The 12,805-nt window shown below is 35.4% G+C and overlaps 2 protein-coding genes across 4 annotated transcripts; one reads left to right on the top strand and one right to left on the bottom strand.

Moving 5' to 3' along the window:
• The first annotated feature begins 344 nt into the window (after positions 1–344).
• On the top strand, positions 345–4,530 carry LOC132312503 (uncharacterized). Its single transcript, XM_059810886.1, has 3 exons — positions 345–1,053; positions 2,947–3,219; positions 3,907–4,530. Exons 1-3 carry the CDS (start codon positions 466–468, stop codon positions 4,171–4,173), a joined length of 1,128 nt encoding a protein of 375 aa, XP_059666869.1. The 5' UTR covers positions 345–465; the 3' UTR covers positions 4,174–4,530.
• A 725-nt stretch (positions 4,531–5,255) lies between these two features.
• Positions 5,256–10,299, bottom strand: LOC132312502 (ABC transporter I family member 6, chloroplastic-like). 3 transcript variants are annotated; one of them, XM_059810884.1, is made up of 7 exons: positions 9,876–10,299; positions 9,393–9,443; positions 8,631–8,852; positions 7,647–7,769; positions 7,114–7,290; positions 5,748–5,844; positions 5,256–5,648 (listed from the first exon to the last, which is right to left on the bottom strand). In XM_059810884.1, the coding sequence occupies exons 1-6, from the start codon at positions 10,179–10,181 to the stop codon at positions 5,758–5,760; spliced, it is 966 nt and encodes a 321-aa protein (XP_059666867.1). In that variant the 5' UTR covers positions 10,182–10,299; the 3' UTR covers positions 5,256–5,648; positions 5,748–5,757. The 3 variants fall into 3 exon arrangements, with proteins under 3 accessions (XP_059666867.1, XP_059666868.1, XP_059666866.1); XM_059810885.1 differs by having other exon boundaries at positions 5,256–5,635; positions 5,752–5,844; XM_059810883.1 differs by having other exon boundaries at positions 5,257–5,635.
• Between the last annotated feature and the right edge of the window lie 2,506 nt (positions 10,300–12,805).

Raw genomic sequence — 12,805 nt, 5'->3', positions numbered from 1 at the left:
CCAGGTGCATCTTACTCCTTTCCTCATAAACCCAACTCAAGTCCATCACAGTATGATAAGCAATTTATATATATATATATATATATATATAATAATTTTTTTTGACACCAATTTATTTATTTATTATAAATGGTATAACAGCAAATAATATATAAGCAATTTAAATGTAACTCTTTGAGCCCAATGAGCAGATAAGTATTTGGCCCATATTATTGTTACAGTTGCTTGATAGTCCTTTACAAAGACAATGCTGACTTGGGCCCAACTCACCAAGCCCATAACAATTGCCTTCCGCCATGGAGGCGCCTGCAAGTTATCGGTCAATTAACCAAACTCTCTCTCTCTCTCTCTCTCTCTCTCTCTCTACATAAATACATACATATAAACGTCTATTGTATTTTAAATTGATCAGTCAAGCAGTTGATCGTCCTGAGTTTGTGTTTTCGTGAATCTAAAAAGGAAAAAATGTCAAAACCCTCAACAAGAATTATCCTGAGACAGCTTCTTCATTACCACATTCCATCAAAACCCTCATCACCCGCTAACCCAACTGCTGGTACTGGCATATCTCAATTTCTCTCTCATCACCCAAAGCACAGTCCTCTCACTCCATGGATTTCGATTTCTCAGAGAGCCCACTTCTCATCATCTTCAACACCATCATCGATTTCAAGAATCTTCCAAAACCCAGCTCAAAAACTTAGCCCCCAAACCAATTTGTTGTCTAATAAGAACTTTCTAGGGTTTAGGTACTTAACCTTCAAAACTTCAGATTTAGGTACTAAAATTAAAGGGAGTTCGATGAAGAATGCGGTGAAAAATCCGGTGTCGGCCGTTAAGGATGGGGTTTCGCGGTACAAGCAAGCGGTTGGGCTGCAGATTGAGGCGTTCTGGAAGAGGAATAATCTGGTGCTGTTGGGTGCGGCAGGTGTTATGGTGTGCATACTGTTGTGGAAGCTTTTGTTTGGGGTTGCCAACACATTCATTGGGTTATCAGAAGGCATGGCCAAATATGGCTTTCTTGCTCTTTCCTCCGCTATCGTCGCATTTGCTGTAAGCCCCTTTTCTGTTTCTGAACTGTTTAGTTGCTTAACAATGTTGGTATCTAGTATTTTGCATTCATAGGTTAACTGAGACTTTGCTTGAATATATTGCATAATTGTGGCATTACATTGATTGGTCAAACAATTAATTGATGCATATAGTATATTCCAATTATTTGAGCACAATTTCTGAAAGTTTGATTATAATATGCCTACTCTCCCTGTAGATTTTGAATCCATATGCATTTAGGTTTAAATTGGTTTAGAGACTTGATGGTTGAATATGTAGGTTGGGGTTTGCATTTTGACCAAGTAAACAAAAAATCTCCCCACAATTCTTCATCGGAGATATCTTATTGTGTCGAACAATCAGTATACGGAATTTCAAAAAAATGAAATATAATTTAACTGAGGAATGAATGATAATGAATTTTTTTTTTTTTTTTCCTAGTTTGTACTCACGCACACATGTTTCTTCTTAGACTTGAACCCCTGACCTCTCTTATGAGGAATGAATGATAATGGTGTTGACAACACCATACTGGTGAATTCCGCCTTCATCCAAGTATAACATCACTTATTCGGATTATATGCATTTCATGTCCAGCTTGCAAGGCAGCAGCAACCGAAGGATATTTTTTGGGGTAGGCTCGAGATATATAATGCTGTGATCCATGGTACCAGATCTGCTAACTATGCAGCAGTTTTATCTATAATATAGATTATTCAAAATCTAGTAACTGACATTCTGTAACAATTCATTGCGGCTTCTTATGCTGGTCCTTTTTTAGCACTCAAGTTTTATTGTTTTCTCATATTTATGGGAATTGTGAATTTCTGACATGTTCTCTGTGTTGGTGCTTAGCTTTGTTGAAGAAGAATATAATTATTTTATATTTTAAGCATAGTTGAGGGTTACCAGTGGATGGAATAAAACATCTTGTTAATTGCAAGTGCTTGTTGGAGAGAGTTGTTGTACCGTTGTACGTATTTGTAATTTGCTACCTCCTGAAACCAGAATATAATTACTACTATTAAGCAGAATTAATGGCTACAGTGGATTGAATAGAACATGTTTTTTTAGTTGCAAGTGCTTGTTAGAGAGAGTTGTTGTATATATAATTGTACAACAACTGAATGTAGAATATGAATAAAGAATATGATTTAGTTATTCCTAGAAACTTTGAATATGCCTTGTGCTTTAGTGTAACAATGGAATGAATCTCCACTTTCTTGCCTCCGGTTTGTAAAACCCTACGTCAAATCAAATATCATGAAGGCTGAAGCACAGTGCACATGACTGGGCTGGGGGCTGTGCTCCTTGTTTGATGGGATTCCACCAGTTGGACCTCTCAAGTCTTCTATAAAACTGTTACTTTTATATTATCTTCATTCTCACAATCATCTCATTTTTAATTTGCAAGCTCTGTTGGATTTTTGTAATTTTTATGAAGTCCATCCATAATTGATTTGACAGGTCCCTTTTTTTCTTTTTCTTTTTTCCCATGTGTATGGGTGCATCATTTGTGTGTGTGTGTCTTTGGTGGGTGGGGGCTGCTGAAAGTTTGATTTCCTTGGGCCAATGATTCTAGATCGACTCTGGTTTCTAACTCTTGCTGGAAATCTTTTGACAGTCATCTCATTTAAACCTGTGATCTCTTTTGGAATTTGTGTGATTCTTATGGAGTCCACCTGCAATTGGTATGATAGGTCTTTTCTTATCCTTTTCTTTTTTCCCTTTGTTACTTTTGTGTGGAGGAAGGAGAGGGTGGGGACCTGTTTGTTGAATTCTCGTTTTGCAAATATTTGTAGATCAACTATGATTGTAGATTGTAATTATTGCTGCCAATTGCACCCAACTTTTTATTGAAGGAATATCATTGGTGCTTTTTGTGATGTTAAGGGCTTGTATCTCCGTTCAAGATTCACCATCAATCCTGACAAAGTTTATAGAATGGCCATGAGGAGGCTTAACACATCTGCTGGGATTCTTGAGGTTATGGGTGCTCCACTCTCAGGGACAGATTTGAGAGCATATGTGATGTCAGGAGGAGGGATTTCACTGAGAAACTTCAAACCAGGGTTTCGGAGCAAGCGATGTTTTCTCATCTTTCCAATACGAGGCTCTGAGAGAAAAGGGCTAGTCAGTGTTGAAGTCAAGAATAAAAAAGGCCAGGTTTGTTTTTATACTTGCTACTTTGTGTGTGCGCGCGCGAAAACCCAATAAATATTTTTATTCTTGACTGGGTCCACAATTTTTAAACTCAACCTTCCTACAGTTTAATTTGTTAAGGTGTAAAATTGATTCGGGACTTTTTCTTGTTGGAGTTGAACTAAACTTTTGCCTTTATTTTCTTGATTGAAGTCTGTGGAATGTGGATTGCAGGAAGCCAAGAATAATACCTAATTTGTGAAATATACGGTGATGGTGGTTGGGCTCTGCTAGTGTGATTTTTCCAGTCATAACTTGCTCCTGTTTGACATGCGGGAATCACAAGTCAAGTTCAATTGGAACAAATTAGATGTCCACCATTGGTGGCTGTTTCATTTAACAAGCAACAAGTTTTGTTAACCCCAACTGAAGCCAGAAAGGAAAGAAGTGTGCTTTTTAAGTTTCCCCTACAACATTTGGAAATGAAAAACCCATAACACTTTTGATTTTTTTCCAGGAATCACTCTGAAGTGTAGCCTTAGAGGCTTTCTTCATAAGAACAGTCGAAATGTATTTTTTATTCAATAAAACTACAAACAAAAGAAAGAAATAGTATATTGACTTAAAGGCTTGTATTATGTATGTGCTTAGCCGGGTTGCTGATATGTCGAATTAGAAGCTTACGTGAGCATTTGATTTTCTTCTTTGTAGTATGATATGAAGTTATTGGCGGTGGACATTCCCATGGCAACAGGACCTGACCAGCGCCTGTTCCTGATAGGGGACGAAGAAGAGTATGGGGTTGGTGGTGGAATGATTTCTGAACTAAGAGATCCTGTTGTGAAAGCAATGGCAGCAACCAAGGAGTTTGAAGATCGTGATCAAATGGAGGATGAGGAGGATGCCGAAAGAGAACTTCAAGAGGCAGAAAGAAAGCACCGTGAAGAAATTGAAAAGCTTGAAAAAGATGGCTCATAGTGATTTGTTTCATTTCGTTTGCCTACATATTGTTTGCTGTTTTAAAATTTTCACTGGCTTTTTGTTCCTTGACCAGCCAAACGGGAAAGATAACTGTAACTGATATAAGGGCTCATTGCGTCAAATATAGAGTCAAGTTTTGCAAGGTTTGAATTACCTTGTACGGCTAGTGTTGATAATTCCACAGTGATAACTTTGAGATGTGTGTCCAACTGTGCCCAACTGAGACATATGGAGCATGTCCTTGGGGCATTTCTTAATAGTTCAGATTTAGTTTCAGCGATGTTCATGTTACCATGTAATAAATCACGTTGCTTGATATTCCAAAGCTGCAAATTCTGTGTCCCCATTGGACTATGTAAGAGTGTAGAAGCAATTTCTGGGAAGAATGATGGCTGAAATTGTTTTTGAAAACCTACTTTTCTAGTTGAGTGTTATTTTCTCTAGTCAATAATGAAAACCTTTTGCTCATTTATTTAATTGAAATTACTCTTAATAGTCATATTATTCTGCAAATTAAACTGCAAATATTGGAATGTTCATCTTCGCGTTGAGCAGGTTGACATTTCACAGTTTTGCAGGTACATTCGCTCCGTTGTTCCATTCAAGTTTTGCAGGTACATTCGTTGCATTTTTCCATTAATTTGATCGATAGGCATTGTACCTTCTAGATCCCCTGATCTACACACTGGCTATGTCTCCTATTAATTTTCCAAATTCTTAAACAGAAACAGTTTGAAAGTCGGTTCCTTTTTGTTTCATTCTACCTTAGACTCTGCTTCTTTTCCAAGACTCCGGCACGGCTATTGGCGATATCATCAACATATTTTGTGATCTAAAATGAACAAAGCAAAATACCAAACCACCTTCATATTCATTATTCAGAAGGCAATTAGTTCATATAGAAAGCTCAAAAGGTTCAGCTGAGTAATACACATTCACAGCCCTTTTGACTAAATGACTAGTTCTCAATTTCATCCAAGTCAGCATAGAATGTAGCTTTATAGACTACTTTGACAGCCTGATACTACAAATTTGGCTAAAAAAACGAGCAATATCACTCTCAATTCACAGATCATGATCAAGTAATGTTGGGCTAAAATTTGTTTTGGTACTAAAGCTTCGTGCTTAAATGTCATTTCTCAATAAACAAATCTTATTACATTTTTAACAGATACTAAATACAAAACAAGCAATTCATTTACAATCAGTACAAAATGGGTTGTAGCACTTCAATCATAAAGAAAACTGTAGCACTTCACTCATAAAGAAAACTGGATGAGTTACAGTATAAGTCGCGGCAACGATATCCATAGGGCCCCCATGTCTCCCAGATAAATGGCAAAAACATTCATCATTTAACTCGACTTCAACGCTAACACAAGTAATTTGAAACCATTGTCTTGCCTCAATTGATGCTCATTGAATTTCTTGCCGGTTTATGACCCAAGGATGGGAGAGGCTGCAAATTTTGACTAAGTAGAGAGTCAAATTTCACTAAAGATGGAAAAGGATGCGTGCGTGCGTGCGTGTGTGTGTCTGTGAGAGAGAGAGAGAGAGAGAGAGAGAATTACTAGCCAGCATTTATGTAGCAGAAATTGCTTTATAGCCCTCCTTCTCAAGAACTTTTGCTATGGAGATGTCTCCCGTCTTCACAATTCTCCCATCCTCCTAGAAGATGATTGATGTTTATGAAAAAAAATTAACTTGCTGTTTCATGGTAAAATGTCAAAATTTCAGACTATTTATATTCAATGAAATTTAATTATTTTTCTTAAATATGAACAAACCACACAAAACATACTACATATCAGCCCGATCGAATTTCACTCCTGTTTGATACATTTTTTGGAGATAAATCTTGATATATCTAGAATCTGTCTAGATTTTTGTAGATATGTGACTAAATTGTACTAAAAATATTTATATATTTAGAAATGAGAAAATAATAAACAATAGTAGATTTTTTATTTATTTATGTAAAAATAGAAAAATCTAGAAAGGGTGAGGAGTAGAAGTCAGCTATAAATACCCAAACCAACTGCATATGAAAACAAAGACATGAAGCTTTTCAGTCTTTACTTGAGAGCAAGTGCTCCAAGAAATAAAAACATTTTTTACATTATCAAAGTTTCAAAGGGTTCTAACATATTTAAAGCAACAGACATAAAGATTTTATCCCACTGTCTTGTATGTTTTTTAAAAGTTGTAAGTGCCAACCAACATGCATTATGTTAAATAATAGTGGTTGACCTAGATGTGAGGCACCAACGAACAGTGGATTTGTTCATTGGTTGCTCAACCTTTCCTTATAATACTTAGTGTCATGATGTGATGCCATATGAAGGTGACTCTAAATATTTCTTCTCGAAGTTTCAAATTTCCCTTGAATAATAACTAGCGACCACCAAGGATGGGACTGGATAGGGAAGGAAGAAGGGGAATTACCATAAAACAGCCAATTTAAAACCAAATCCTTAAACGTTAAATTGCAATCAGACACCCTCACATTTTAACGTTAATTTAGAAGAAATTGCATGTTAGGAAGAGGAAAATTTTCACGATAGCGGAAGGCACAAAATAAACTCAAACTTACAGCAGCTGATTACCTTGTTTCAATAGGACGTGTATTAATAAATTGTTTTAATTTCAAGGAATGTGGACACACCATGATGCATATCTTTCAATTTCTGATACAAATTACCTTATAATAATTTGTCACAACTCACAAATTATAGCCAGTTTCTAGTTTACTGTCATTCCAAATAGGAGGTGCAGGGCTGCAGGATTTAAGTGTCAGTTGGCATGTGGATACATATTTATTTTGTATTTTTAACAACAAAAAACAATAGCAGCAACAACAACAATAATAACTCGATTTAAGTTTTTTCCCCCCTTTTGAGGCAAAACATAATTATTGACAATGGACAACTTGCTTACCATAACATGGATATAGGTTGGCCTTATGAATTCCAGGAGTCGTAGGTAATGGGTAATCATCAAAACAGAATTCTTCGAATTCAAAAGCCTATTCACTGCTTTTGCAACATCTCGGAGCGCATCAACATCTAATCCAGAATCAATTTCGTCTAAAATAGCCAAGTCTGCCCCCAGAACCTGCAAGAGGAGGAAGTCAAATAAAGAAGGAAACAATTCTGAAGCATTTGGTCATCTATTCTATATTCGCAATATGAGTGATATCTAGCGAGTAGTGACATTTAAAAAAAAAAAATCAGTGGTATTCGTGATATTCAAAATAATTTGAAGAGATAAGATATTTCAAAATAAAATTTGATAATTCCTGGAGATATTTTGAATGCTGAAGTAAATCAGACAAGAAAAAGCAGAAACAAGATCACCCGGTCAAGATTTAACACACTTTTCCCATCTTCACTACAGTGTTCTAACTGCACAATGGAAAACAGAAGACTACTGGGCGCAAGAAAATAAATCAAAGTTTTACTAATCCATACCGCAAGTTGTAAAATCTCATTGCGCTTCCTCTCACCTCCGCTAAATCCTTCATTAACATTTCTATTTAAAAGGTCTATCTTCATATTCACTAGATCAAGCTTGGGAGATATGTAGCCATAGAACTGCAAGGATGAATTTAATTAATTAATTAACCAATAATTCCCTGAAGCGAAATGTAAATATCTCATTACCAAAGATGACAAGCGGAAAAAAAGAAAGAAGAAAAAAAAGATAAGAAACCAGCATGGCAGGTACTGATAATTAAGCTACCAGCTCTTTTGATAAATCATATAATTATGAGAAAACAATAAGAAAGATAAATCATTAGCATATAAAAGCAAGCAATAAATACATTGAGATTAACAAGGTAATCTTAGCTTATTTCAGAATCAATAACAGTGACACACATACAGAACATGGGACAAAAAAAAAAAAAATCCTTTCAATCACAGTAATTGGCGAATCATGTTACAAACGAATAACAAATAATGTTACCATAGTCCAGCTTTTATCTTGTGCCTTCTAGAACAATGTGAAAATCAAATCCTTACCAGAAAAATAACAAATATAAACATCAATTTGTATCTGAATTATAGTGTGCTCCAAAGAGAAATAACATCATATGCAGGTATATTATAGAGCTTTTATTAAACTTGAATATGCAATCGACCATTTTTTTAAGGATGATGCTCTGTTCTTTAATGCCATTTATATAACGTGTGAATTTATGGGTTTTAGTTGTTGTAGCCTCACTGTTGGACTCCTTGTTAGTGTTTGTGTTTTCTCTCTTTGTTTTCCATATTGGATCTCTTATCTTCCTTTCATTGTTGTAACTCAATGGAAATGCCTCATTGTCTTCCCTGGTATGCGGACGCCTCATTATTTCTTCACTTCTTATAAGAAAATGAAAGAGATGCAACTGAAGAATACAAAGGATGCTGACTCGCTCTAGATGAAATCTTAGGGTTGCAAATTATACGTACCTCAATTGGTCCAAGCTCTGGAAGACCAAGCCTTCTCCTTTGAGCATTATAAGCCATATTCAAAAAATCAATATTGCTAACACCGGGAATCTCCACTGGGGATTGGAAGCTCATAAAAAGCCCAGCGACGGACCTCTCCTCTGGCTCCATATCAAGCAGGTTCTCGCCTTTAAATGCCACACTGCCACCTGTAACTTCATAATCTGGATGGCCAACCAGAACCTACAATTATCAAAGCCTCATTGAGAGTTTTGGACATGGAATAAGCAATTTGTCCCCTTTGCTTGTCACAGGCAAACATAAAAACCAATTATAAAAACCGTTCAACCAGAAAACAATAAACACAATTGGGACAAGGAAGAGAGTTAGGATGTCAAGACTCCAGAGAAGGAAAACGGGCTAAAGAGTAATGGACAGAAATCCAATATCTTCTAGACTTTTTCATATGCGAATTAGAACAGATATTGATAAAAATAAAATAACCTTATAAATTGCTACATTTTCCGAACATATTGTAATTTGACGTTAATAAAAATAAAAATAAAAATAAGTACAAAACAAAATTGAAGAAGGAGAACAGCATATCTAGGACAGACAGCTGCACAGCAGCCAACAAGGATCACAATAACAAAATTACAAGACAAAACGTGGGAATCCTGAATAATCAGTTCAAACATTCATTACATTTACAGCAGTAAGTATATAGTTATCGGTTCAATAAACACAATTGATCATTCCATCTGACGAAAAGTAAGCACCAACCTTCGCAAAAGTGCTCTTCCCAGAACCATTCTTCCCCATGATGGCATGAACCTAGCAGAAATTCAGACTTGAATTAAGCATTTGAGCTGAAACATCTACAATCCACAAAAGATGGAGTATTACACTGTAATTAATTAAGTTCCCAAATCCAGATGGATAACTATAATACCCTGTTACTTATGTTAAGCATAAAAAAATTCATGAATGTTCACATTGACTAATAAGAAAATTAGTACAAAATTTTCAATAACAAGACAATACAAACACACACACACACACACACACACACACATAATTCAGGAAAAGAAATAATGTCCTATTTATTTCTAAACAATAAGGTTCATCATTGTTAAGACTCTATGAATTTGTATCATTAATTAGCTAAACTGTTTAAAAATATGCTTCAATTGAAAAGAATGAAGCAGCTCAAATTTATATATGTGTATTGACATGAAATAAGAAGAGTGGTTTGAGATCAAAGACCTCTCCTTCGTAGACGGTGAGGTTTACGCCCTTAAGAATCGGCTGTTTCGATTCAGCAATCACTGCCGAAAGGTCTTTAACTTCAAGTAGAAGCTTTGGGGAATCTCCGGCGTGGTATACGCCGGATTCCGCCGGAGAATCGACGGCGAGGCTCGCGTTCACTATCGGACGCCGACTGTTCAGGCCGTACCGGCGACGGAGGGCAGAGACTGTAAATAAGAGCGAATTAGATGTCGATTTTTGGGACGGAATAAGAGGGTAATGTGAAGGACGTTCCAAGAAATAACAAGAATGAAGGAGAGCCATCGGCGTCGGTGAATTTCAGCTTTCGTCCCAGCTAATCGACGTTGGAAGATGAAGATGGTAGCACTGAGGAGAGAGAATCCTTTTCGTTTACCAAATTACCCTTACTTCTTTAAAGGAATAACAAAATATCGCATTTCACGTGCAATTAAATATGTGGAGAAAAACCCGGTCGGACCCGATCCTCTAATCCGATCCGGTCCTTAATCCCACCTTCACATTTTATTTATTTTTTAATTTTTATAAATCTCGTTATGCTGTATTTCTCTCTCTCTCTTGCATGGAGTAAACAGGGAGAGTTTGGATTCACTTCTTGTTTGTATCAAATTTGATGAACCATTAAAAAGTAATGAATTCGATTATCAAAGCTAGTAATTCATGTTACGATTGCAGTAGTTTTACTTTATGCCAAATTTTAACAAAAAAAAATTTGAAAAATGTCTTCGATCAATTTTTAAAAGAATAAGGAGATTAATAACATAATTATTAAAATAGAGAATGGAAGTACTATGCGAAATATACTATAAAAATATTTTCAGCACTTTACCTTATTATTAATTAGTATACAAGTTAATTACTAAATAATAATTACAATATTATATATTATTTAACAATATGAGTAATAATTTAGTACAACATGACTTAATACAATATAATAGGATATAGTCCAACAACAATAGCTCAAATTACCTTTCAAAACAAAAACAAAAAAAAAAAACAATAGCTCAAATTCTCAATTTCAGTCTTAATTTGAAATTTTCAATCCAATTGCATGAAATGTCATTCACATAGAGGCTCGTGGGCTAAGCTTGGGTCTGACAAAAGTTTTTCAGTCGGGCCTTGCCTGTTAACAGGACATACTGTAGCAAGGCCAGATCTGGACCCCCAAAACAAGGGTGGCATGGGCCCAGCCCAGTTCATTTTCCATAGATAAGCCTCAAATGCTTCTAAAATTTTCGCCAATTTATTTCATTTGAATCATCTGAAATGCTTATGCTGCATTCACAACCTCAGATTCTTAGTGTGGATGATTATGCGGTAGCAAACTTAATTATAAAATGTTCTAATCTTTCATGTAATTCGAGTTTTGGAATTAAAATTGGTGGAACTAGAAGATTTTAGTTCAATTTTATGAATTATATTTCTTTAATTTCACAAATTTTAATTTCAAAACTCCAATTTCATACCTTTTATAAATCTTATTCAATCCTTATGTCTTGCAAAAAGAGTAATGAAATAAAAATCTACTAAATGTAAACTACACAAAAGGAAATGTACTTCTTCAATTAAATATATATAATAACGCAAATTGAAAACAACATTGTTAATTACTACATTAATCGACAATAGACATTGGCATTACTTACAAGTGACAACAGTACGGTGGGACCCATCACTCACTATGACCCATTGAGTAGCAATGAAGGCCCCACTGTGAATAGTGTCAATGTCACAGTGGTTGAAATATAAATTTTCATTTAAATATCACTTAAAATATAAGAAAACGAGTTCCAAATCACGAATTGTTACCCCCTGCTACAACTATTTCCATAAAAAAGTAGCGAGAAAGATAGCATGCTTAATTAATGCCAACAACTAACTTCTAACTGTTTTCTCAGTCTATATGTCCATGTATCTCCTCTCCCTACGTGTCTATATCTTACAAAAACATATAATTAATAAAAAAATATTTATTTTTATAACCGAGAATCACTTTCAAGACAGGGTCCTTTGAACCCACCCCTATCGCATAAATCACAAGAGTATTGGGGTAACTCGAATACCATCCCCAAGTAAGTCACAAACAATCTAGGAATAGTTTTTACCTTCAATGTGCCTTTTGAGTGTCGAACTGAGGACCTCCTTCTTTAAAATATTTATCTCACGCATCTGCTCCACTAGACCAACCTGTTGATGTTTTAATTAATAGTGTTACTAGTCCTGAAACTCGATGAGTAGTCCTTGTACTTCACTTATTCATCCATTCGCACTCAAAGAGTGTAGTTAGAAAACGATACTCGATACCTAATTAGGCAACATGGTTAATTTCTACTGCCCATACTCACAACTATTAACATGTATATGTATGGCAACCATATGCAATACCTTTTATTAATGCCATTACTTGCCCCATAAAGCTCAGGAAATTGATGGTTTTAAAAAGAAAAGGGACTCTACCATGTGCGTTCAGATACTCTACATGCAGAAAATTATAATGAAACTAAAGAATTCGGATCCCCTCGTGTTTATGTGCACTCACTAGTGGAACATAATTACTTCACAAAATGTAACACTCATTCAATTTATTACATTAGATCGTGTTGTAATGTCATATTATTATTAAATCGAGACTTCAACGATACGTCATTTAGAATTGTTGCATCAAACACCTAACAAGCGCGGAACGAAGATGACACCGAGAGGATCTGATGGACTGTATATTAACTCTGAAACACTTAAAACGCAGTGAGTGGTCCTTGTACTTGACTGATTCATTCACACTCAAAGAGTAGTTAAAAATGACATATAACAAGCCAATATAGTTAATGTCAACTGCACAGACTGTGTGTATAGATATATACCGGCATTAAATAATTATACATATGCAAGGCCTTTATTCTTATCCT

Source organism: Cornus florida, unplaced genomic scaffold, assembly GCF_030987335.1.
Source record: "Cornus florida cultivar Cherokee Brave unplaced genomic scaffold, ASM3098733v1 CherokeeBrave_3.0.0_Hap2_Chr06, whole genome shotgun sequence".
Lineage (NCBI taxonomy): Eukaryota > Viridiplantae > Streptophyta > Magnoliopsida > Cornales > Cornaceae > Cornus > Cornus florida.
The sequence above is the reverse complement of the archived record's forward strand: the minus strand, read 5'-3'. Positions and strand labels throughout refer to the sequence as shown.

Bases quoted from the DNA above. Each gene is read 5' to 3' on its own strand.
- LOC132312503 (XM_059810886.1), top strand. From the start codon at position 466: ATGTCAAAACCCTCAACAAGAATTATCCTGAGACAGCTTCTTCATTAC. The intron at 1,054-2,946 runs GTAAGCCCCTTT...TGTGATGTTAAG, and splicing joins CCGCTATCGTCGCATTTGCT to GGCTTGTATCTCCGTTCAAG. The intron at 3,220-3,906 runs GTTTGTTTTTAT...TCTTCTTTGTAG, and splicing joins TCAAGAATAAAAAAGGCCAG to TATGATATGAAGTTATTGGC.
- LOC132312502 (XM_059810884.1), bottom strand. From the start codon at position 10,181: ATGGCTCTCCTTCATTCTTGTTATTTCTTGGAACGTCCTTCACATTAC. The intron at 9,444-9,875 runs GTCTTTGATCTC...AATTTCTGCTAG, and splicing joins TCACCGTCTACGAAGGAGAG to GTTCATGCCATCATGGGGAA. The intron at 7,291-7,646 runs GTATGGATTAGT...CTCCTCTTGCAG, and splicing joins ATGAGATTTTACAACTTGCG to GTTCTGGGGGCAGACTTGGC.